General features: G+C 45.9%; 1 protein-coding gene and 1 long non-coding RNA gene across 4 annotated transcripts in view; one reads left to right on the forward strand and one right to left on the reverse strand.

The window, feature by feature from the left end:
* Positions 1-510: 510 nt before the first annotated feature.
* Positions 511-22,679, reverse strand: LOC122920737. Its single transcript, XR_006386932.1, has 3 exons — positions 22,516-22,679; positions 2,366-2,401; positions 511-573 (listed from the first exon to the last, which is right to left on the reverse strand). It is a non-coding gene; the product is annotated as an uncharacterized LOC122920737 (long non-coding RNA).
* LOC122920736 (phosphomethylethanolamine N-methyltransferase-like) overlaps positions 21,352-25,695 on the forward strand; it is a 283,047-nt gene continuing 278,703 nt past the window's right edge. For 2 of the 3 annotated variants that reach the window (XM_044270449.1, XM_044270450.1), the window contains exon 1: positions 21,352-22,222. In XM_044270449.1, coding sequence (XP_044126384.1) covers positions 22,213-22,222 — 10 coding nt within the window. In that variant the 5' untranslated portion in view covers positions 21,352-22,212. The remainder of the gene's footprint in view (positions 22,223-25,695) is intronic. The other variant, XM_044270448.1, reaches the window with a different exon arrangement.

A 25,695-nucleotide genomic window follows, 5' to 3' on the forward strand; every position in this document is an offset into this window, starting at 1 on the left:
GCTAGGCATCCAGCTCCTCCCAGTGGGAAGGAGGAGTGTGGAAGGCTACAAGAAACCCAGAAACCAAGATGGCCGCCAGCACATGTCAAACGAAGGAGAGCAGCAAGAAGGTAAGACCATGACATCCTCAGTGTCTTGCGAGTCCCTACACTCAACTACCACAGTAAATTTTTATAAACTATCTACAAAATAATAAACAACTAAAGAGGCCAGAAGATTTAAAAAACTGCCACGAATAGCGTCCCTCTGCCATGGCAAGGACCCCTCTGGGCTGTAAAAGTAGTCTGCATAGAGTTCCTGAACTGCAAGGCCAGCAGTCCTAGGTCGTCTATGGAGGGTCCTTTCCAACCAGTGGCGGATCCAGAGCCTGGTCTCAGGAGGGGCACTTTCAGATTATTTTCTGTCCACAAAACAATGGTGCTTATAGAACAGACTCCACAGTGTAGGCTATATGTGTATAACAAACATATTTCACATGAAAACTTACAGTTACTTGGCTTGGCCCTTGGGGATCTCGGACACCACTTCCACACTTTGGCCGGGGGCTCGGCGGAGCTGATGTTGTGCTTTATCCTAATGAGAAAGATTTCATAATAAGGATTTAGAGAAGGAGCAGAGGGATAGCAGAGCAGGGAGAGGCTGGTGTTGCTACTAGGGTGTCATATCATGGGGGAGTAATAAATCCCACCATAATGCCCCCTCCCAGTAGTAATAATTATCCTTATAATATGACAGTGCAAAAAATACCCCCTTGTAATGCCCCCAGTTGAGCTAATGTCCCCATACAGGGAGTGCAGAATTATTAGGCAAGTTGTATTTTTGAGGATTAATTTTATTATTGAACAACAACCATGTTCTCAATGAACCCAAAAAACTCATTAATATCAAGTAGTTTTTAGTTTGTTTTTAGTTTTAGCTATTTTAGGGGGATATCTGTGTGTGCAAGTGACTATTACTGTGCATAATTATTAGGCAACTTAACAAAAAACAAATATATAACCATTTCAATTATTTATTTTTACCAGTGAAACCAATATAACATCTCAACATTCACAAATATACATTTCTGACATTCAAAAACAAAACAAAAACAAATCAGTGACCAATATAGCCACCTTTCTTTGCAAGGACACTCAAAAGCCTGCCATCCATGGATTCTGTCAGTGTTTTGATCTGTTCACCATCAACATTGCGTGCAGCAGCAACCACAGCCTCCCAGACACTGTTCAGAGAGGTGTACTGTTTTCCCTCCTTGTAAATCTCACATTTGATGATGGACCACAGGTTCTCAATGGGGTTCAGATCAGGTGAACAAGGAGGCCATGTCATTAGATTTTCTTCTTTTATACCCTTTCTTGCCAGCCACGTTGTGGAGTACTTGGACGCGTGTGATGGAGCATTGTCCTGCATGAAAATCATGTTTTTCTTGAAGGATGCAGACTTCTTCCTGTACCACTGCTTGAAGAAGGTGTCTTCCAGAAACTGGCAGTAGGACTGGGAGTTGAGCTTGACTCCATCCTCAACCCGAAAAGGCCCCACAAGCTCATCTTTGATGATACCAGCCCAAACCAGTACTCCACCTCCACCTTGCTGGCGTCTGAGTCGGACTGGAGCTCTCTGCCCTTTACCAATCCAGCCACGGGCCCATCCATCTGGCCCATCAAGACTCACTCTCATTTCATCAGGCCATAAAACCTTAGAAAAATCAGTCTTGAGATATTTCTTGGCCCAGTCTTGACGTTTCAGCTTGTGTGTCTTGTTCAGTGGTGGTCGTCTTTCAGCCTTTCTTACCTTGGCCATGTCTCTGAGTATTGCACACCTTGTGCTTTTGGGCACTCCAGTGATGTTGCAGCTCTGAAATATGGCCAAACTGGTGGCAAGTGGCATCTTGGCAGCTGCACGCTTGACTTTTCTCAGTTCATGGGCAGTTATTTTGCGCCTTGGTTTTTCCACACGCTTCTTGCGACCCTGTTGACTATTTTGAATGAAACGCTTGATTGTTCGATGATCACGCTTCAGAAGCTTTGCAATTTTAAGAGTGCTGCATCCCTCTGCAAGATATCTCACTATTTTGGACTTTTCTGAGCCTGTCAAGTCCTTCTTTTGACCCATTTTGCCAAAGGAAAGGAAGTTGCCTAATAATTATGCATATAGGGTGTTGATGTCATTAGATCACACCCCTTCTCATTACAGAGATGCACATCACCTAATATGCTTAATTGGTAGTAGGCTTTCGAGCCTATACAGCTTGGAGTAAGACAACATGCATAAAGAGGATGATGTGGTCAAAATACTCATTTGCCTAATAATTCTGCACTCCCTGTATATGCGAAAATGTTAGATAACAGGTTAAAAATATACTTACCGGAGCTTATATCAGCAGAACAGGTGGGCTTTATACCTGGAAGGGAAGGAAAGAACAACATTATTAGAGTTATCCAACTAATGCAACTAAAAAAGAAAACAAAGTCGCCATTAGCTACTCTTAGTATAGACGCTGAAAAAGCTTTTGACAGAGTAGACTGGTTATTTATTACCCTAACTATGTCCAAATTCGGCATCCCAGACACATTTATAAAAGGGGTTATGGCAATGTACAACCCATCAAACTGCAGCCTTTGCAGATGTGTTATTGCTGATCTCGAACCCTAAAGTTGCCTTCCCAGCAATTGTTTCTACGCTTCAGACATTAAAAACTCTTTCCAACTTTTTGGTAAATTTGTCCAAATCCACGGTCCTGAATGTTTAGCTCCCTCTGAAAGACATGGCTGAAGTGCAGAAGCTCACTTCCTTTCAGTGGACCACTCTCTGTTACATTTCTAGGAGTGAAGCTCACCCGAGATTATTCCCAATTGTTTAGAGAAAACTTCCTCCCACTACCCAAAAGGTTAGAAGATCTAATAGGTTCATGGGACATACCATATGTAACATGGTTTGGTCACAGAACACTTCTTAAGACCATGTTCTATGTCCACAGACTCATCTGCTGTAAGGACAGCGTCCTGATAGTACCCCAAAAAGCCCTTTTCAGGGATGGTACATCAGTCTGTATATATGCATATATATATATATATATATATATATATATATATATATATTTTTTTTTTTTTATACACATATACACACACACACACCGTACAGACCAAACATTTGGACACACCTTCTCATTCAAAGAGTTTTCTTTATTTTCACGACTATGAAAATTGTAGATTCACACTGAAGGCATCAAAACTATGAATTAACACATGTGGAAGGGCTATTTGACCATGAAGGAGAGTGATGGGGTGCTGCACCAGATGACCTGGCCGCCACAGTCACCGGACCTGAACCCAATCGAGATGGTTTGGGGTGAGCTGGACCGCAGAGTGAAGGCAAAAGGGCCAACAAGTGCTAAGCATCTCTGGGAACTCCTTCAAGACTGTTGGAAGACCATTTCAGGTGACTACCTCTTGAAGCTCATCAAGAGAATGCCAAGAGTGTGCAAAGCAGTAATCAAAGCAAAAGGTGGCTACTTTGAAGAACCTAGAATATGACATATTTTCAGTTGTTTCACACTTTTTTGTTATGTATATAATTCCACATGTGTTAATTCATAGTTTTGATGCCTTCAGTGTGAATCTACAATTTTCATAGTCATGAAAATAAAGAAAATTCTTTGAATGAGAAGGTGTGTCCAATATACACATATACACACACACACACAGCTAAAAAAAATAAAGGGAACACTTAAACAACACAATGTAACTCCAAGTCAATCACACTTCTGTGAAATCAAACTGTCCACTTAGGAAGCAACACTGAGTGACAATCAATTTCACATGCTGTTGTGCAAATGGGATAGACAACAGGTGGAAATTATAGGCAATTAGCAAGACACCCCCAATAAAGGAGTGGTTCTGCAGGTGGTGACCACAGACCACTTCTCAGTTCCTATGCTTCCTGGCTGATGTTTTGGTCACTTTTGAATGCTGGCGGTGCTTTCACTCTAGTGGTAGCATGAGACGGAGTCTAGAACCCACACAAGTGGCTCAGGTAGTGCAGCTTATCCAGGATGGCACATCAATGCGAGCTGTGGCAAGAAGGTATGCTGTGTCTGTCAGCGTAGTGTCCAGAGCATGGAGGCGCTACCAGGAGACTGGCCAGTACATCAGGAGACGTGGAGGAGGCCGTAGGAGGGCAACAACCCAGCATCATAACCGCTACCTCCTTCTTTGTGCAAGGAGGAACAGGAGGAGCACTGCAAAATGACCTCCAGCAGGCCACAAATGTGCATGTGTCTGCTCAAACGGTCAGAAACAGACTCCATGAGGGTGATATCAGGGCCCGACGTCCACAGGTGGGGGTTGTGCTTACAGCCCAAAACCATGCAGGACATTTGGCATTTGCCAGAGAACACCAAGATTGGCAAATTCGCCACTGGCGCCCTGTGCTCTTCACAGATGAAAGCAGGTTCACACTGAGCACATAACAGACGTGACAGAGTCTGGAGACGCCGTGGAGAACGTTCTGCTGCCTGCAACATCCTCCGGCATGACCGGTTTGGCATTGGGTCAGTAATGGTGTGGGGTGGCATTTCTTTGGAGGGCCGCACAGCCCCTCATGTGCTCGCCAGAGGTAGCCTGACTGCCATTAGGTACCGAGATGAGATCCTCAGACCCCTTGTGAGACCATATGCTGGTGCGGTTGGCCCTGGGTTCCTCCTAATGCAAGACAATGCTAGACCTCATGTGGCTGGAGTCTGTCAGCAGTTCCTGCAAGACGAAGGCATTGATGCTTTCGACTGGCCCTCCCGTTCCCCAGACCTGAATCCAATTGAGCACATCTGGGACATCATGTCTCGCTCTATCCACCAACGTCACATTGCACCACAGACTGTCCAGGAGTTGGCAGATGCTTTAGTCCAGGTCTGGGAGGAGATCCCTCAGGAGATCGTCCGCCACCTCATCAGGAGCATGCACAGGCATTGTAGGGAGGTCATACAGGCATGTGGAGGTCACACACACTACTGAGCCTCATTTTGGACTTGTTTTAAGGACATTACATCAAAGTTGAATCAGCCTGTAGTGTGTTTTTCCACTTTAATTTTGAGTGTGACTCCAAATCCAGGCCTCCATGGGTTGAAAAATTTAATTTCCTTTTTTTATTTTTGTGTGATTTTGTTGTCAGCACATTCAACTATGTAAAGAACAAAGTATTTCAGAAGAATATTAAATTAGTTCAGATCTAGGATGTGTTATTTTTGTGTTCCCTTTATTTTTTTGAGCAGTGTATATATTGCAGTTGCCTGCCCGTGTGTGAGAGGCTGCAGGCTCAGTCTCAGACAGTACTGTGTGCACACCATTCATACAGGGTGTCACAGACAATACCTTGCAGATACTATTTAATATTTTTCTGTGATATAATCCCAGTTGGAAGCCACCGTGTGTCAGGCCCACACAGACTGTACTGTGCCCACTGCCCACCACTTATATAGGATGGCACAGTACCTTGCACGCATAGTACCACTTATCTAAAGAAAAAAAAGAAAAAAAGAAAAAAGACAGGCAGAGGCAGGCCACCCCACAGGGGCCATCGTGGTCGTGGTGCTGTGATTTCCACTGGCCCTGGAATAATTCCCAATGTTCAGAGGCCACGTACCCTGAACCCCAAAAATTCAGAGAAAATAGTTGACTGGCTTACACAGGACAACCAATCTTCAACAGCTTCCGCTAAGAACCTCGACGCACCATCCTCCTCCAGCTCAGCTTTGGTCACCTGCTCTCAAGTTACCACTCTCCCGCCCACCGCCGCCACCACCACCACCACCACCACCACCACCACCACCACAGCCGCTTCACTTGATCCCTCAGAGGAGTTATTTACACATCAGTTGGATGAAATTAGTGATTGCCAACCATTATTGCCAGAGGCTGTATATAATACGGATATGTCTCAGTCAGGCAGCATTACACACATGGACGTACAGTGTGATGATGATGTTGTACACGCTGCTGCTTCCTTTGCTGAGGTGTCAGATACAAGTGAAGTGGTTGATGATGACGATGTGTCCGTGGATGCCACGTGGGTGCCTGCTCGAAGAGAGGAAGGGGAGACAGAGAGAAGAAGGAGACGAGTTGGAAGCAGGGGGAGATCGTCGCAAGGAGCTAGTGGCACAGTCAGACAGCATGTATCGGCACCCGGGGTCAGCCAGACAGCACGCCAATCAACGCATGCTGTTGCCACCACCAGAATGCCGTCATTGCAAAGCTCAGCAGTGTGGCATTTTTTTTGTGTGTCTGCCTCCGATAACAGCAATGCCATTTGCAACCTGTGCAAAAAGAAACTGAGTCGTGGGAAATCCAACACCCACCTAGGTACAACTGCTTTGCGAAGGCACATGATCGCACATCACAAACGCCTATGGGATCAACACATGAGTACAAGCAGCAGACAAACTGTAATGACCGGCAACACGCACAGGGAGGAAAACAGGGAAAGCCCTGCCCAAGGGAGAGGGAAAGGTGGTGACCCCTGACTCACCTTGCAGCTGGCACCTGACTGCCCTGAGGGAAACACCAGGGAGAGGACAGACAAACACAGACAAACACAAACACCCAGGTGGACGGCAACAATTGTCCACAAAGGTCCAACAGGGATCCGGAGGGTAGCGTTCTAAGGCAACACTCAGAGAACGCAGCAACACAGCTCCAGTGGGTCAGAATAGATGTCCAGGCAGGAAGCTCTATATCTGGCAACCAGAGAAGTGTGAGAGGGGAATATAAGGAGGATTGGGAGTGCTGGACAAGGAACAGCTGAGAGAAGGAGCTACGGATCCCTGAGTGAGCCAAAAGGGTTTGTAAAGCAAACCCAGAAAGCTACAATAAGGAAACTTCCCTATCTGACATAGAGCGTGCAGCCAACCGCTGCGACCTCCTGACCCCGGGTACAACGGAGTCAGGCGTGGCTCTTGACACCCTCGTGACACAAACTCAAAGCCACCATCCTCCTCCTGGTCCAGCATCTTCAGGCACGTCAACCACTGCTGTCCTCCTTGCCCCCTCTCAACCACCCGCCACTCCGCCTCTCACCTTCAGCAGTTCCATCTCATCTGCCCACAGTCAGGTGTCTGTTAAGGAAATGTTTGAGCGTAAGAAGCCAATGTCACAGAGTCACCCCCTTGCCCGGCGTCTGACAGCTGGTTTGACGGAACTCTTACCAGCTGGTGGAGTCTGATGCCTTCAAAAAATTTGTTGCTATTAGGACACCACAGTGGAAGGTACCCGGACAAATTATTTTTTTCAAAAAAGGCAATCCCAAACCTCTACTCAGTGGATTGAAAAGGAAGTCATGGCATCTTTGGCATACAGTGTTGGGGCAAGGGTCCATCTGACCACCGATACCTGGTCTGCAAAGCACGGTCAGGGCAGGTATATCACCTACACTGCGCATTGGGTCAACCTGCTGACTGCTGCCATGCATGGAATACGTGACTCTGCAGCGGAGATGGTGACACCGCCACAACTTGCAGGCAGGCCTACTGCCATCTCCTCTACTCCTCCTACTCCATCCTCTTCCATAACCTCCTCGGCTGAGTCCTCTTCTGCTGCGGCATCTGGCTGCACATCAACTGACTCCCCCCAGCTCCCCAGGGGCTATTCCACATCCCGGATACGACAGTGTCACGCTGTCTTGGCGTTGACTTGCCTGAAAGCAGAGAGCCACACCAGACCAGCACTCCTGTCTGCCCTGAATGCACAGGTGGATCAGTGGCTGACCCCGTACCAACTGGAGATCGGCAAGGTGGTGTGTGACAATGGAAGCAATTTTCTGGCGGCATTGAATTTGGGCAAGTTGTCACATGTGTCGTGCATGGCACATGTGTTGAATCTCATCGTACAACGCTTTGTGTCTAAGTACCCAGGCTTACAGGACATCCTCAAGCAGGCCAGGAAGGTGCGTGGCCATTTCAGGCGTTCCTACACGGCCATGGCGCACTTTTCAGACATTCAGCGCCGAAACATGCCAGTGAGGCGCTTGATTTGCAACAGCCCGACACGTTGGAATTCAACACTCCTAATGTTCGAACGCCTGCTCCGACAAAAAAAAAAGCCATCAACGAGTATTTGTATGACCGGGGTGCTAGGACAGCCTCTGTGGAGCTGGGAATTTTTTTGCCACGTTACTGGACGCTCATGCGCAATGCCTGTAGGCTCATGCGTCCTTTTGAGGAGGTGACAAACCTAGTCAGTCGCACCGAAGGCACCATCAGCAACCTCATTCCATTTGTTTTCTTTCTGGAGCGTGCCCTGCGAAGAGTGCTGTATCAGGCTGTAGATGAGCGTGAAGAGGAAGAGTTGTGGTCACCATCACCACCAGAAACAGCCTAGTCATCATCGCTTGCCGGACCTGCGGCAACGCTGCAAGAGGAGTATGAGGAAGAGGAGTCAGAGGAGGAATGTGGCTTTGATGAGAAGGAAGACCAACCACAGCAGGCATCCCAGGGTGCTCGTTGTTGTCACCTATCTGGGACCCATGGTGTTGTACGTGGTTGGGGTGAAGAACAGACCGTCAATGACATCAGTGAGGACGAGGAACGGGAAAGGAGTAGCTCGGCATCCAACCTTGTGCAAATGGGGTCTTTCATGCTGTCATGTCTGTTGAGAGACCCTCGTATAAAAAGGATGAAGGAGAACGACCTGTACTGGGTGGTCACGCTACTAGATCCTCGGTATAAGCAGAAAGTGGCGGAAATGTTGCCAAATTACTGAAAGTCAGAAAGGATGCAGCAGTTCAAAACCAAACTAAAAAATATGCTTTACACAGCTTATAAGGGGGATGTCACAGCACAACTGGAATCTAGCTGGGGAAGAGGTGAAAGTAATCCTCCTCCTACCACGACGGCAAGGACAGGATGCTTTACAGATGTGTTTTTGATGGAGGACATGCAGAGCTTTTTCAGTCCTACACATCGCCACAGCCCTTCGGGATCCAGCCTTAGAGAACAACTCGACCGCCAGTTGCCTGACTATCTAACCTTTAGACCTCTTTCACACTTGCGTTGTCCAGATCCGGTGTGTATTCCACTTGACGGATCTGTCTTCAAAATGCTTTCAGTGTTACTATGGCAGCCAGGACGCTATTAAAGTCCTGGTTGCCATAGTAGTAGTGGGGAGCGGGGGAGCGGTATACTTACAGTCCGTGCGGCTCCCGGGGCGCTCCAGAGTGACGTCAGAGCGCCCCATGCGCATGGATGACGTGCCATGCGATCACGTGATCCATGCGCTTGGGGCGCCCTGACGTCACTCTGAAGCGCCCCGGGAGCCGCACGGATGGTAAGTATGCTGCTCTCCCACTCCCCGCTACACTTTACCATGGCTGCCAGGACTTTAGCGTCCCGGCAGCCATGGTAACCATTGAGAAAAAGCTAAACGTCGGATCCGGCAATGCGCCGAAACGACGTTTAGCTTAAGGCCAGATCCGGATCAATGCCTTTCAATGGGCATTAATTCCAGATACGGCCTTGCGGCAAGTCTTCAGGATTTTTGGCCGGAGCAAAAAGCGCAGCATGCTGCGGTATTTTCTCCGGCCAAAAAAACGTTCCGGTCCGGAACTGAAGACATCCTGAACGGATTTCTATCCATTCAGAATGCATGGGGATAGTCCTGATCAGGATTCTTCCGGCATAGAGCCCCGATGACGGAACTCTATGCCGGAAGAAAAGAACGCAGATGTGAAAGAGTCCTTAACTGCAGATATCGACACTCTGAGGAGTGATGAACCCCTTGACTACTGGGTGTGCAGGCTTGACCTGTGGCCTAAACTATCCCAGTTTGCGATAGAACTTCTGGCCTGCCCCGCTTCAAGTGTCCTGTCAGAAAGGACCTTCAGTGCAGCAGGAGGCATTGTCACTGACAAAAGAAGTTGCCTCGGTCAAAAAAGTGTTGATTACCTCACCTTCATTAAGATTAATGAGGCATAGATCCCGAAGGGACTGACAGTGGGGGATAAGTTTGACTAACAAATAGCCTGATGACATGCCTTGGCCACAAAATGGTCCCCACGCTGCTGTATTTAATGTCTGCATACCGGATGACTTTCGTGAATTCTCCGACACCAACTAGGGTTCAAGCCGCAATGTTTTAGTCACCTTTCTGCCTTGAAAACATCAATTTTTACGGCCGCTGCTACAACAGCGGCTGCAACAATACACTTATTTTTCATAAAAATAAAAATGAAAAATAAAAAAGTTTTTTCTAAGTTGTATGGGTTTTTAATACATAAAATAAAAAAATCATAATAAAGTCTCTAGAAATAATGCAGACAATTTAAAAAATCCCCATCAATTCCAATACAAAGCAAGTACAAAGCTTAGAACTAAATTATTGCAGGATGTTGTAATGGTTCGTTAATTCGACAATGGTTAATCAATTCGACACACGTCCCCGGATAGGGGACGTAACAGGGATTAAACTGATGAGATTGCGCAGTGCCCCAATTTGGGAGTAAGAGGACCGACCAAGCTGCTTTTTCCATCTCCCGGTTCCTAAAATCAATTCAGTTTGGTGTATCAGAGTTTGATCTGTCACTGTGAAGGCAGTCGAAGGTACCCGGCCTAAATTTGTTTTTACAAAAGGCAATCCCTGATATGGGACGTAACAGGGATTAAACTGATGAGAATAGTACTACAGAAAATACCACTCATATCGTGTGTGACAGTAAATTGCATGGCGCAGACGCAGTGACCGTGGATTCAAACAAAGGGGAGGGAGCCAGCGTTTTTTTAACCATCTCCCCGTATAAAAAATCAATTCAATTCACCTTTCGGGGACCCTTTGTGTTGTACGTGGCTGGGTGGAGGAAGAAACCTTCAATGACATCAACGGGACATGGCTAGCTTGGTATCCAACCTTGTGCAAATGGGAAGTTTGCGGTTGGGCAAATGGACTGTTTGCGGTGCATTAAAAGGGGAGTTTGGTCTGTCAATGTCTGTGAAGCGGGCGCAACCCTTACACTACCTGATCGTATACACACACACACTGGATGTTTTAAACCACATTGTTAAAAAAAAAAAAAATTGGGATTGTTAGGTGATTTATGCCCTTTATGGATTAAGATCCAACTCTGCGTCAACTATGTAATTTTCCATGGGAGTTTTGCCATGGATCCCACTCCAGCATGAAACAACTTTTCCATCACTACTGTGGCTAGAAAGAATCCCTGTGGGTTTTAAAATTTGCCTGCCTATTGAAGTCTATGGCGGTTCGCCCGTTCGCGAACATTTGCAGAAATTCGTGTTCGCCGTTCGTGAGCGGAAAATTTTATGTTCGCGACATCTCTAGTGCTTAGAATGGTTGAGACCAAATGGTAATCGTTTAGATTTATTGGTTGAAAATGATCTGTCATCCATCCCACTTCGTTCCCTGCTTTTTCTAGACCGTACTAAGGCAGAGAAACTGCTTCGCACTCACAGGTCATGTGATCAGCAAAACAGGCTGTGATAGGATGACCTGGATGATGTCTGTCACCATCATGTGACCAGTGCAGGATTGGACCGGAGTGAAGAGGAGAAGGAGCCTAACGGTGATATCTGTACATGAGGAGAGGTAAGTTAAGGGAGAGGCAGATGCTGGGAGTTGTAGTTATTCAACTGGGATGTATGTTAGGGCTGAAGGGAGGGATGTTATTGACATGAAACTGTGTGCTTGAGGTGGCTGGGGGAGGGAGTGATGTTATTTACATGGGACTGTATGTTGATAGGGATGGTGGGGGGGAATGATTTTTATGTACATGGGACTTAATGTTTAGGCTACGTTCACACTTGTGTTTGGGGATCTGCTTGTGAGATCCGTTTCAGGTCTCTCACAAGCAGCCTCAAATGCATCAGTTTAACCCCAATGCATTCTGAATAGATGCGGATCCATTCAGAATGCATTCGTTCGGCTCCATAGAGCCCCCCCATTCCGTTTTGGAGGCGGACCCCAAAATGCTGCACGCAGCGTTTTTGTGTCTGCATGGCCTTGCAGAGCCAAACGGATCCGTCCTGACTTACAATGCAAGTCAATGGGGACAGATCCCTTTGCATTGACACAAAATGGTGCAATTGCAATCCGTCCCCCATTAACTTTCAATGTAAGTCAGGACGGATCCGTATTGAGACTTAGAAATTCAAATCTAATACAAACTAATCGGTCCTGAACGGACGCATTCGTTTGTATTCTCGGTGCGGATCTGTCCTGTACAAGTACAGGACAGATCCGCACGAACACAAATGTGAAAGTAGCCTTGGGGGGGATGTTTACATGGGATTGTGCGTTGGAGGCGGCTGGGGAGGAGGTGATGTTATTTACATGGGACTGTATGGTGGAGGGAGGATTATAACTGCAGGGGGCACTGCAGATCCAGTGGACATTATAGGTGGTCTTATTACTACTGGGGGCTCTATAGGAGGGTCTTATAGATCCGCCTTATTTCTATTAAGCGCACTATGGGGGCCTTATTACTACTGAGGGGTCTGTAGGGAGCTTTATTACCACTGGGGGAACAATAGGGGGCCTTATTTCTACTGGGGACTCTGTGATGGTATTAATATGGGAGGGCTCTTCTAATAATGGGGGGCATTGTTGAGGAGCATTATCACGGTTGGGGCAGTGTTACTAATGAGGACATTCTAGAAGGGAATTACTATTGGTGGGACTTTGAGGAGCACAATTACTATGGGGGGCAGTAATGTTTCTTCGGGATAGTATTTGGGAGTATTGGGGGCAGGGGCGTAACTAAAGGCTCATGGGCCCCGGTGCAAGAGTTCAGCTTAGGTTCCCCTTCCCTCAGTGCTTTGTGTGTCTTCTTATGCTGCACAAGTGTCTTTGGGCCCCCTCAGGCTCCTGGGCCCGGTAGTGACTGCTAGCTCTGCACTCCCTATAGCTACACACAAGCAGCAGGATAAGACTGTGGGGACTCCAGTTGGGGGGATAATGATAGAATGTGAGGAAGCTAAGATGTCTGTGTGTCACACTCTGCAGAGACGAGGCGGCTGAGAGAAGTGTCCGGACCGAGTGGAGAAGATCTACAGAGAAGATGATGACAGAGAGGAGATGTCACCTAGGGGCCCTGGATGTGACAGGTAAGTGCTGCTGTATAGCAAATACAGCAAAGTGCGGGGGGAGGGGGCAACATATTTATTGTGTGCCCCAGATCTTTTGAGACCCTAGCAACGCCCCTGCATATGGTTAAACTCTAACTGGTTGAATCAGCTCTCCCCTAATTATCTTACACTGATGCAAGTAAGAGATGTACTTTTTCAATCCACTACCCACTTTCAAGAGACCCTACCTGAAAGAGTGAAGACTTTCGACAGCCTGGCCTTAGAGTTGTATCCAGATAATGATGTCCCATCCTTTGTAGTCTTGAAAACTCACCCCTTGATCGGCAGCCCATCTACCTTTCATTTGGCCCACTTTATTCAGACCATAAAAAAACAGTTAATAAATTTCACTGACCCACAGGAACTTTCAGTATTCGAGAAATTACCTTTACAAACCAAAGAGCAAAATATCCAAACTATACAACTTGCTTATGTCACTGACAGAACCCCAAACCCTCCCATGCTTTGAACGGTGGGAGAGGGATTTAGATATTTATTTTACCCCTAATGACTCTAAGCAAGCATTGTTGAACTTCTCGAAGGTGTCCAGAAGTGTGAAGTTACAAGAAAATAGCTATAAAGAAGTAATGCAATGGTACTATACCCCGCAGCGACTAAACCGTATATTCCCTGACTGTAGCCCTGAATGCTGGAGATGTAATAATAGCACAGGGACACATGGGCATATATGGTGGACCTGCTCAAAAATTCAACTATTGGCAAAAGATATGCAAAACCATCTCGGAGGTGTGTGGGGCCTCGGTTCCGGTTTCACCGAAATTATGCCCATTTGGAATAGTTGGAGAGTTCCAGTGTGCCAAACACACCCGAAACCTGACCATTACACTGTTAGCTGCGGCCAGCCAGACTATTAGTAGCGGTGCACTGGAAGTCTCCAGACTCCCCAACTTTCTACACTGGATACAGAAATGTGACCAGCTGTACCGCTTAGAACAATTAGTGCACTGGGATGCCCGCACCACTTTTCAATTCGAGACACTTCTCAGATACCTAAATCCCTAATAAAAATGATTGTAGCAAGCAGGACCTGGATTGTACATAGGGCCTGGAACCCGGTTATGTTCCTATAGGACTTATTACTTGTTACCTATATTGAACTATAAAAATACATTGTCGAGAGGTCAAGCTAACACCTGAGCCATTTGAATATAACTACCTCATTGCCAGTGTATAGCTGATATATTCTTATGTCTTAATGGCGCTTATTTTTATATACGCTTGTATTTCAATGAATGTTATTTAAGACTTCATGTAAAACCCTTAATAAAAATAATTTTACAACAGAATATAACAAATATTCGAATTTGCAAATATTCTACTAAATATACGCAAAATATTGCGAATTCGAATATGACCCCTGCCGCTCATCACTAGTCGCCAATCCTCCCTGGAACGGGTTAATATTGAACATTTGTGTTCTCCCTCCTCACTTGGATGAAGTGTGACGGCATAGATACATGAATATTACAATGGTGTATACCCAACGCACGTAGAGGCACTTATTATTGTATTTTACATTTAGTGATTACACTACTGGTTGCCTGCTCTTGACGTGCGTTTGTTTTTATTTTTATTGTTATATGACGATTTGTATATAGTAAAAATTAACTTTTAATTGATCATGTTTAATAGATAGTGAAACTTATAACTAACCTGCTTAAATCATAAATTTAAAACTTTCATCAGTGGGCCATTTCAGGTGCTATACTGGATGTATGGTTTCACTGGCAGTTGTTTGACAATGTCAGCTATAGCTTAATTCAGCTACAGTCATGTGAAAAAATTAGGACACCCTTTGAAAGCATGTGGTTTTTTGTAACATTTTTAATAAAAGGTTATTTCATCTCCGTTTCAACAATACAGAGAGATTAAAGTAATCCAACTAAACAAAGAAAACTGAAGAAAAGTCTTTTCAAGATCTTCTGTAAATGTCATTCTACAAAAATGCCTATTCTAACTGAGGAAAAAGATAGGACACCCTTGCCCCTAATAGCGAGTGTTACCTCCTTTGGCTGAAATAACTGCAGTGAGACGGTTCTTGTAGCCATCTACCAGTCTTCGACATCGGTCTGAGGAAATTTTACCCCACTCCTCAATGCAGAACTTTTTCAGCTGTGAGATGTTTGAGGGGTTTCTTGCACGTACAGCCCTTTTCAAGTCACCCCACAGCATCTCAATGGGATTCAAATCTGGACTTTGACTTGGCCATTCCAGGACTCTCCATTTCTTCTTTTTCAGCCAATCTTTGGTTGATTTACTAGTATGTTTTGGGTCATTGTCATGTTGCATGGTCCAGTTCCGCTTCAGCTTTAATTTTCTAACTGATGGTCTCACATGTTCTTCAAGCACCTTCTGATACACAGTAGAATTCATCGTGGATTCTATGATGGTGAGCTGACCAGGTCCTGCTGCAGCAAAGCAGCCCCAAACCATGACACTTCCACCTCCATGCTTCACAGTTGGTATGAGGTTCTTTTCTTGGAATGCTGTGTTTGGTTTACGCCAAACATGTCCTCTGCTGTTGTGTCCAAATAATTCAATTTTGGACTCATCTGTCCAAAGAACATTATTCCAGAAGTCCTGGTCTTTGTCAACTTTATCTCTGGCAAATGTCAGTCTGGCCTCGATGTTTCTCTTGGAAAGCAAAGGTTTCCTCCTTGCACACCTCCCATGCAAGTTAAACTTGTACAGTCTCTTTCTGATTGTAGAGGCATGTACTTCTACATCAACAGTAGCCAGAGCCTGCTGTAGTTCTCGAGATGACACTTTAGGGTTTTTGGAGACCTCTTTTAGCATCTTGCGGTCTGCTCTTGGGGTGAACTTGCTGGGGCGACCAGTCCTGGGCATGTTGGCAGTTGTTTTGAAAGCCCTCCACTTGTAGACTATCTTCCGGACAGTGGAATGGCTGATTTCAAAATCTTTTGAGATCTGTTTAAATCCCTTCCCAGACTCATAGGCTGCTACAATCTTTTTTCTGAAGTCCTCTGACAGCTCTTTTGCTCTCACCATGGTGCTCACTCTCACTTCAACAGTCAGGAGCACACCAAACTAAATGTCTGAGGTTTAAATAGGGCAAGCCTCATTCAACATGCAGAGTAACGATCTACTAATTATGTGCACCTGGTGTGATATACCTGTGTGAGATCTGAGCCAATTTAAGAGGGAATACATGTGAGGGTGTCCTATCTTTTTCCTCAGTTAGAATAGGCATTTTTGTAGAATGACATTTACAGAAGATCTTGAAAAGACTTTTCTTCAGTTTTCTTTGTTTAGTTGGATTACTTTAATCTCTCTGTATTGTTGAAACGGAGATGAAATAACCTTTTATTAAAAATGTTACAAAAAACCACATGCTTTCAAAGGGTGTCCTAATTTTTTCACATGACTGTAGCTGTTAGCCTCTCTGTATACTTAGATGGATGTTATATCCGTTATAGTGTAGCAGTTAATTGCAACATTGTTAGCGAACTGCTCAGTGCGAGTGCCTTATTTGGCACTGTATCGTAACTTTATTAGTGATTATGCGGATGCTGGGGTGGCTGCCTGCTGCCTATCTTATTCCCTCCGTTCGGTCTATGGTTAGAATTGCAGCATTAACTATGACTATGCTGTCTTCTCATAACGGCGCAGTCACTTGTTTCTACCAGCTTGCTGCTCACTAGCCGGCGCACCCTAGGTTGGTCCACTGTGCTCTAAAATCTTAAGCGCTGCCCCCCGACATGTTTCGCCATAGATATGGCGTCCTCAGGGGATCGGGCAGTCTCGGCATAGATACATAATTCCTCTGGGTAGCCATATTATATGCTTCTGGCCTATGTAAAAAACAGTGAACTCTCATCTTCCTGAAGCCTGGGTCACCTATGATATAGATGGACACTTTTATTACCACTACTCTTTGAGGCCAGCTATAAAAGGTCATAAAGGCTATACCAGGCCCAGCTCATCTTGTCCTTTAAGATAAGATCAGCTCGCTGTCAAGCCTGGCTGGAGCATGACGTCATTAATTTCCAGGTCTGGTTTGAGGAGAGCTAATAGCCCCTAATTAGCTCTGGGCATAAAACCAGTCCACTTTCATATTTCATTTATGAAACAACTTATGCCCTTTCTGACACCAGATCCAGGCTCTATAGAGTATTTGGGTTAATTGGGTATCAAATATGACTAGAGGATGTGATTCCGTAGCTGACCTATGGGTGGTAGAAGAACTACAGGTCCCAGCATTACCGTGTGTGGTCTCATTCTGTAGGTAAATAAATAAGGATCGCAAATATGTATTCTGTATAAAAATATGCCGATGTATCAAGGAGATACGAGCTTAAGTATAATCCTCATTGTAGGAACTGAACTTTGATGGGGTCATAAAACACTTGGGGGCCAATCCCTAAGCTTCACAGTCACTCTGCTGCCATTGGCTGACAGGAGTAAGTCTCCTGCCCATGGGAGAGTTCATAAAAATCCATGCACAAGGACAGAGGAGAGAGACCCATGGAACATCACCAGACACTTAATTGGACATTGACGGCATATCCCTGTATCAGAAGAACTTTGAGGGTCTCCCCTGATACATACTGAAAAAGGGGTTTGCAAGGATTCAAAAAGGACATATGAACGACCATCTGAAACCCTCCAGAGAAACTAAGTATTCTTTCATCTTTTTCCCTTTCATTTGAACTGTCGTGATTATTTATATTGTTATTATTATTCTGTAGTTTTATAGTCATTTTCATTAGACTTGTATGCACTGCTTTTTACCTCTTATTAAAGATTATAAAATCTAAATAGCCAAGTCTTCCATATTCTAAGCTGCTGAACAACGTACCTTGCCTTTGAAGAGACGTTACCAGGTAGTTAGTTAAATTGCATTTAGGAATTGTAGCTGGGGGTGATTGATTGCGGTTGGTCAGTAAGTGATATCCGGTTCATCCACTAATCTGTGTGATAGTGAATGACCCGGATAGTCGGCTCGTGGACCGGGAACCCACGTGGTGGCAGTTACCGAAGTGTAGTGGGGGGTGTTAGCCGGATGGTAATACCCCGGTCACGTGAGGTCTCTGTGTGTGCGCAGACTCCGTCACAGACCACTACATCACGGCTGTGGGATCCGGAGCGATCGGATCCATAGTTCGTGACAAAGACCCCAATTCTCCTTTTTTTGAGTGCTCGCCCAGCATAAGCCCCACTTTGCTCACTTGTCAAAAACGGTTTCCCTTGGAACAGATTTCTCTATTCCTGTCTCCACTGTACCGAATTCTGAGGAATCCTGAATTCCCTGCAGGCTCCTTAGCTGGCCCATTCTAAGTATGGCATTTAAAGAGGACCTTTCATCGGTCCAAACATTGTGAACTAAGTATCATGACATATACAGAGGTGCCAAGGGATCTCACTGCACTTACTATTATCCCTGGGCGCCGCTCCGTTCTCCCGTTATGTCCTCCGGTATGTTCGGGGACTTGGTTATAGTAGGCAGAGACTTAGGGGACTTGGTTATAGTAGGCGGAGTCTGCCCTTGTTCTGCTAGGCGTCTCCTTCTCCTGGGCTGTAGCGCTGGCCAATCGCAGCGCAGAGTTCACAGCCTGGGAGGTTTTTTATCTGTGAGCTCTGCAATGCGATTGGCCAGCGCTACAGCCTAGGAGAAGGAGACGCCTAGCAGAACAAGGGCAGACTCTGGCTACTATAACCAAGTCCCCGAACATACCGGAGGACGTAACGGAAGAACGGAGCGGAGCCCAGGGATAATAGTAAGTGCAGATAATAGAAAGGTCCTCTTTAAAGGGAGTCTTTCACCTAAAATGACCATTACACAACACAAACATCATGATAACCATTACATTCCCCATATTATAATCTTACCTTTCATATTGCTGTCCGTCGCCTATTGTCTCTTAAAAACGCTTTTAATCCATATGCTAATCAGGTTCTGAAGGTGCCCAGGGGCGGCGTTTATGCGGCCGGTGCCCAGGCTCCACGGCGCTGTTCAAATCAAACCCCTCCCCTTTCACCCCTCTGGCCCGCCCTCGGTTCGTCAGATACCATCCTCCAGTTAATGACAAATCCGGCGCCGGCGCCTGCGCACTCCATTACCCACTAGGGCAGAGGCAGCAGAGCGTTTAATGCGCATGCGCCGGCCCGTACATCCCGATATTTTGGTAGTTTACTTCCGCCGGCTAGATCGGGCCGGCGCATGCGCATTAAACGCTCTGCTGCCTCTGCCCTAGTGGGTAATGGAGTGCGCAGGCACAGGCGCCGGATTTGTCATTAACTGGAGGATGGTATCTGACGAACCGAGGGCGGGCCAGAGGGGTGAAAGGGGAGGGGTTTGATTTGAACAGCGCCGTGGAGCCTGGGCACCGGCCGCATAAACGCCGCCCCTGGGCACCTTCAGAACCTGATTAGCATATGGATTAAAAGCGTTTTTAAGAGACAATAGGCGACGGACAGCAATATGAAAGGTAAGATTATAATATGGGGAATGTAATGGTTATCATGATGTTTGTGTTGTGTAATGGTCATTTTAGGTGAAAGACTCCCTTTAACCTGGAAAATGCCAAGCTTCTAATTTTGAAAATTTGGGCGGTGGCTTTCCTTCTCACAACTGCTCAGCCTCTCTGACCTTTGTCAACTGGGCCCCTGAAGGGCCACACAGGTATCTTACTTTCTTCATAGTCTGCTTATGAAAGATCATTATTAGGTGATATATGTTCTCCGGCCCTACCTATATACCAACCAATACCTGCCAATATAAGCGCTGTGTATGAGTCACAGCATAGCGATCAGCCACAGAGGCTGATCGTTATGACGTGGATCTCACTGGGGGACAATGTGGATGGACTGCATCCGAAAATGTCTGAACTATTAAAATGTAACACAAAAAATGAATAACAGTGATCAAAAAGTCGTACATACCACAAATTGTACCAATAGAAAACTACAGTTCGTTACACAAAAAACAATCCCTTAAACAGCACAGAATGGCTGTAAGAATATGGTGATGCAAAGAAAATTTAGATTTTTTTAACTGTCTGTTAAATAAAATAAAAATGATACACGTTTGGCATCACTGTAATAATATTGAGCTGCAGAATAAGGGCATCATGTCATTTCTAGAGCACAGTGAACACTGATGTCAAAACCCCAAGAAACCTGGTGGAATTAATTTCACTCCACATAGACTTTTTATTTCTATTTTCCAATAGAAGACATGGTAAATTAAATGGTGGCATTAAAAAGTGCATCTTGTCCCACAAAAAATAAGCCCTCATATGGCTATGTGAATGGGAAAAAAAATAAGTTATAGATATCGGAACGTGGGGAGGAAAAATAAAAATAGGCCCGGTCTTTAATGGGTTAAGTTCCAGAAAACAGACTTGCAAAACCGTTCCACACTATGGGCCAGATTTATCATCACACTTATATCTTACTCCACTTTTACATATGTCTAAAGTCACTTTTGGCCAAGTCAGATTTATTAATGGTCCTTTAATACTGTGATAAATGTGGTTTGACAGTAGCAGTTTTTCCTTCAGTAAGCAGCTTTACAAAAGTCGCACAGCTTTACGAAAAATTTTCATGTTCTATTAAAAAGCTGCATAAGCTAAGCATGGTCCTCACTGGAGTGAAATTGCGTAATTTTTAGCAACTTTTTAAATTGTCGCAATAGTAAATCCTCATATCTTCTCTCTAGACTCCCGAGTCCTGACAAGTTGTTTGAGGACCTTTCCCACTCTGCCAATCAGTGGTCGCAGCTGTGTCACGTGTCAGGGAGTGATTTCCTGCTGAGCCAATTACTGGTCTGACACATGACACCGCTGCAGCCACTGATGGCTGAGTGGGAAAGGTCCTCAAAGTCTTGTCAGGAGCACAGAGAGAAGATACCAGGACCACACAGAGGAGAAGGGGAGCTGCTGCAGACGACCAGGTCCAGGTGAGGCGCATAATGTTTATTTTTACACAACATTAATAGAGGGGGGAAATGTGACATGGGGGGAAGAAAGGTTTCATGGAGGGGGTTAAAATGTGACATGGAGGGGGAGAAATGTGACACAAAGGGGGTGATGTAAAAAGCAGGGGGTGATGTGACATGGAGGGGGAGAAATTTCACATTTCTCCCACTCCATGTCACATCACCCCCTATGTCACATTTCTCATCCCCCTCCATGTCACATTTCTCATCCCCCTCCATGTCACATTTCTCATCCCCCTCCATGTCACATCACCCCCACCGAGTAGATTCACTTGTGTGTACAAAAATCCTTGCATCGGCCCTGAATTGGGGGGCCCAAGAGTAGGGGGGAGAAATCTAAGGAGAGGCATGGAGGCTTGCAGTGGCAATATAGAGTGTAGGTAATGTATGGTCAAAACCCCCCTAAGAACTGCCTAGACCAGATCTGCTTATATTGTGGATAGCTCAGAAACTGAGGATTCAGACAATACTGTGGGACCAAGCTCTGCTTCTGCCAGCTCTGTGCGAGCAACTCCCGTTTCCATTATCAGTGGAAATCCACTGAATGGCCCTACTATACTGAAAGAATAGGAAGAGAGGCTGAGACCAATAAAAAATGAGAATGGCAGCATTACACTGCTGGGTCACCAGGGTTCAGCTTTGTACTATGCTCCCACAGCTCTACATTCTTCACCCTCGCGGCCTCTACCCTTACCCTGGCTTACTGCCACGTCTACTTTCCCCTTTACCCCCAGCTGTATTTGCATGGGCTCATCGGCTTTTCACCTCCTGAGCGCCTGTTAACCAATGAGCGCACAGGTGGGCGTTGCTAAATCAAGGGCAAAGTTTCCGTGCGCTGTCTGTGACGTCACCGGTGCTGCTGTCCTTCCTTTATAAATAGCCAACATTGGTTTTATCTCATTTCCACGAATCGTCGTGCGAATGAGCCATCGGGGTAAAAGATATAATAGATACAGCCGGAGCTTTAGCCGCACCAGAGTGGCTATACACACAGCGATAGACCGCTCTCGTTATAAGAGTGAAGTCATTATAGATTGCGCTGCGTATATAGACGTTTATATCTTCTGATTGTGGTTTCCATCCTGTGACGTGTTATTCTGCAGCAAGAACCATGGCCGATGGTGAGTGATTGTTACGAGGGCAGGGTGACCGGCTGTGCCATAGGGTGCTGTGATCACTGTTACTTTTGGATTCATGGTGTGAAGGAATGCGATCATTTACTTCTGTCTACTGTGTGTTACATGACATTTCTCAATTTGTGTACTGCTCCAGTCTCATGTAAAAGTTGTGCTAAAAATGCTCTGAAAACTTTCTTGTTGCTGTTAGAGATAAGAAAAATGTATGTTTAGTAGCAGATTGCGTAAGACAAAAGCGTCTAGATGTATGACTACATTTCTGTAATGGTGGTGCTTACCAGATATTGTTGTGAGTAGTCCCAATAGCTGCAGAACGCCTTGCTTGTTTCTGTCCGACCAGAAAACAGAGTTCCTAGACCATGCATCCTCAAACTGTGGCCCTCCAGCTGTTGCAAAACTTCAACTCCCAGCATGCCCGGACTGTCTATAGCTATCAGCTTACAGCAGGGCATGGTGGGAGTTGTAGTTTTACAACAGCTGGAGAGCCGCAGGTTGGCCATGCCTGTCCTAGACCATGCATCCTCAAACTGCGGCCCTCCAGCTGTTGCAAAACTACAACTCCCAGCATGCCCGAACAGCCTACAGGTATCAGCCTACAGCAGGGCATTGTGGGAGTTGTAGTTTTACAACAGCTGGAGGGCCGCAGTTTGAGGAATCCTGTCCTAGACTGCGGTCCTGCTTCTTAGTCCCACACGGAAGGCGCGATGTACAGGAGAGGTAATTAGATAAGCGTGAAAAGCAGAAGTAGAATGGTTGGATCGGTGCTGTCAGCAGGAATCAAGACCTGAGGAAGACAAAGAAATAAAAGTAACGTTTATCATCACTAAGTATACCTCTTAGGCTACTTTCACACTAGCGTTCGGGGCTCCGCTTGTGAGTTCCGTTCAAAGGCTCTCATAAGCGGCCCCGAACGCATCCGTCCAGCCCTAATGCATTCTGAGTGGATGCGGATCAGCTCAGAATGCATCAGTCTGGCAGCGTTTGGCCTCCGCCTGGCCGTGCGGAGGCAAACGGATCCGTCCAGACTTACAATGTAAGTCAATGGGGACGGATCCGTTTGAATATGACACACTATGGCTCAATTTTCAAACGGATCCGTCCCCCATTGACTTTCAAGGTAAAGTCTGGAAGGATCCGTCTGAGGCTACTTTGACACTTTTTTTTACAATATAATGCAGACGGATCCGTTCTGAACGGATCCACCGTCTGCATTATATGAGCGGATCCGTCTCAGACGGATCCGCTCTGAACGCAAGTGTGAAAGTAGCCTTAAAGGGAACCTGTCACCGGGATTTGGGGTATAGAGCTGAGGACATGGGTTGCTAGATGGCCGCTAGCACATCCGCAATACCCAGTCCCCATAGCTGTGTGTGCTTTTATTGTGTAGAAAAACCGATTTGATACATATGCAAATTAACCAGAGATGAGTCAGAGCTTGAAAATATGACTCTTCTCTGGTCACACAAGTAAGATATGACTCTTATGTTAATTTGCATATGTATCAAATAGTTTTGTTTTTTACACAATAAAAGTACACAGAGCTATGGGGACTGGATATTGCGGATGTGCTAGTGTCCATCTAGCAACCCATGTCAGCTCTATACCCAAAATCCCGGTGACAGGTTCCCTTTAATTTAACGGTTCTACTTCTGTTTTCCATGCTTATTTACAGTAGCAGATTAAGGGCTCTTTCACACTTGCGTTCTTTTCTTCCGGCATAGAGTTCCGTCGTCGGGGCTCTATGCTGGAAGAATCCTGATCAGTTTTATCCTAATGCATTCTGAATGGAGAGAAATCCGTTCAGGATTAATCAGGATGTCTTCAGTTCCGAACCGGAACGTTTTTTGGCCGGAGAAAATACCACAGCATGCTGCGCTTTTTGCTCCGGCCAAAAATCCTGAAGACTTACCGCAAGGCCGGATCCGGAATTAATGCCCATTGAAAGGCATTGATCCGGATCCGGCCTTAAGCTAAATGTTGTTTCGGCGCATTGCAGGATCCGACGTTTAGCTTTTTGTGAATGATTACCATGGCTGCCGGGACGCTAAAGTCCTGGCAGCCATGGTAAAGTGTAGTGGGGAGCGGGGGAGCAGCATACTTACCGTCCGCGTGGCTCCCGGGGCGCTCCAGAGTGAAGTCAGGGCGCCCCACGCGCATGGATGACGTGATCGCATGGCACGTCATCCATGCGCATGGGGCGCTCTGACGTCATTCTGGAGCGCCCCGGGAGCCGCACGGACTGTACTCCCCACTACTACTATGGCAACCAGGACTAATAGCGTCCTGGCTGCAATAGTAACACTGAACGCATTTTGAAGACGGATCCGTCTTCAAACGCTTTCAGTTCACTTGCGTTTTTCCGGATCCGGACAACGCAAGTGTGAAAGAGCCCTAAATTGAGTCTGTCAGCTACCCTGAGCCCTGTAAAATGGAGTACTACATGAAAAGTACCGCTGTCCCTGACTCTGGATCACTTAGGCTACATTCACATGACAGTGAAAAAATAAATAAAAAAAACTGTTAAAAAAAACTGCAAAATGGTCAATAATTTGCTCTCATACCTTTCTCAGAAATGGCCCCCTTCAATTGTATGGGGGCTGTCGGTAAGTGAAAACAGACAAAATAGAACATGTCCTATTTATTGACCACCAGTATTCATGGGCTGTTAAAAAAGACTGTGTGAAAAACCCCATAGACTACCAAAACGGTTGTGTGACAACCTTAAAAGAAAATCTGTCACATGGCTGTTTTTGTGTGTATGTAGTCCAAAATGTGTGAGGGAGCTCATCCTGGAGTCCTCTCCGTTATTTGTTGATACTTATGAGTCCTCACTATGTATTGCAGTGCCAGTTTGCAAGTGCACAATAATGCAGCAGGGGAGAGTATGGATATATAAATTAGTGATCTAAAGTTAGGGTCAGTAATACTATTCATACAGTACTCTACTTCAAGACTTGGTGACAGATGACACTTAAAGAGGACCTTTCATCTGGCAAAACATTGTGAACTAAGTGTCATGATCTGTACAGCGGCGCCCAGGGATCTCACTGCACTTACTATTATCCCTGGGCGCCGCTCCGTTCTCCTGCTATGCCCTCCTGTATGTTCTGTCACTTGGTTATAGTAGGCGGAGACTTATGGGACTTGGTTATAGTAGGAGGAGACTGCCCTTGTTGTCCTGGGCGTCTCCTTCTCCCAGGCTGTAGTGCTGGCCAATCGCAGTGCAGAGCTCACAGCCTGGGAGGTTTTTTTTCTCCCAGGCTGTGAGCTCTGCACTACGATTGGCCAGCACTACAGCCTGGGAGAAGGAGACGCCCAGGAGAACAAGGGCAGTCTCCTCCTACTATAACCAAGTGACCGAACATACCGGACGGCATAGCGGGAGAATGGAGCAGCGCCCAGGAATAATAGTAAGTGCAGTGAAATCCCTGAACGCTAATTTTGAAAAATTAGCAAAT

Source organism: Bufo gargarizans, chromosome 10, assembly GCF_014858855.1.
Source record: "Bufo gargarizans isolate SCDJY-AF-19 chromosome 10, ASM1485885v1, whole genome shotgun sequence".
Classification (NCBI taxonomy): Eukaryota; Metazoa; Chordata; class Amphibia; order Anura; family Bufonidae; genus Bufo; species Bufo gargarizans.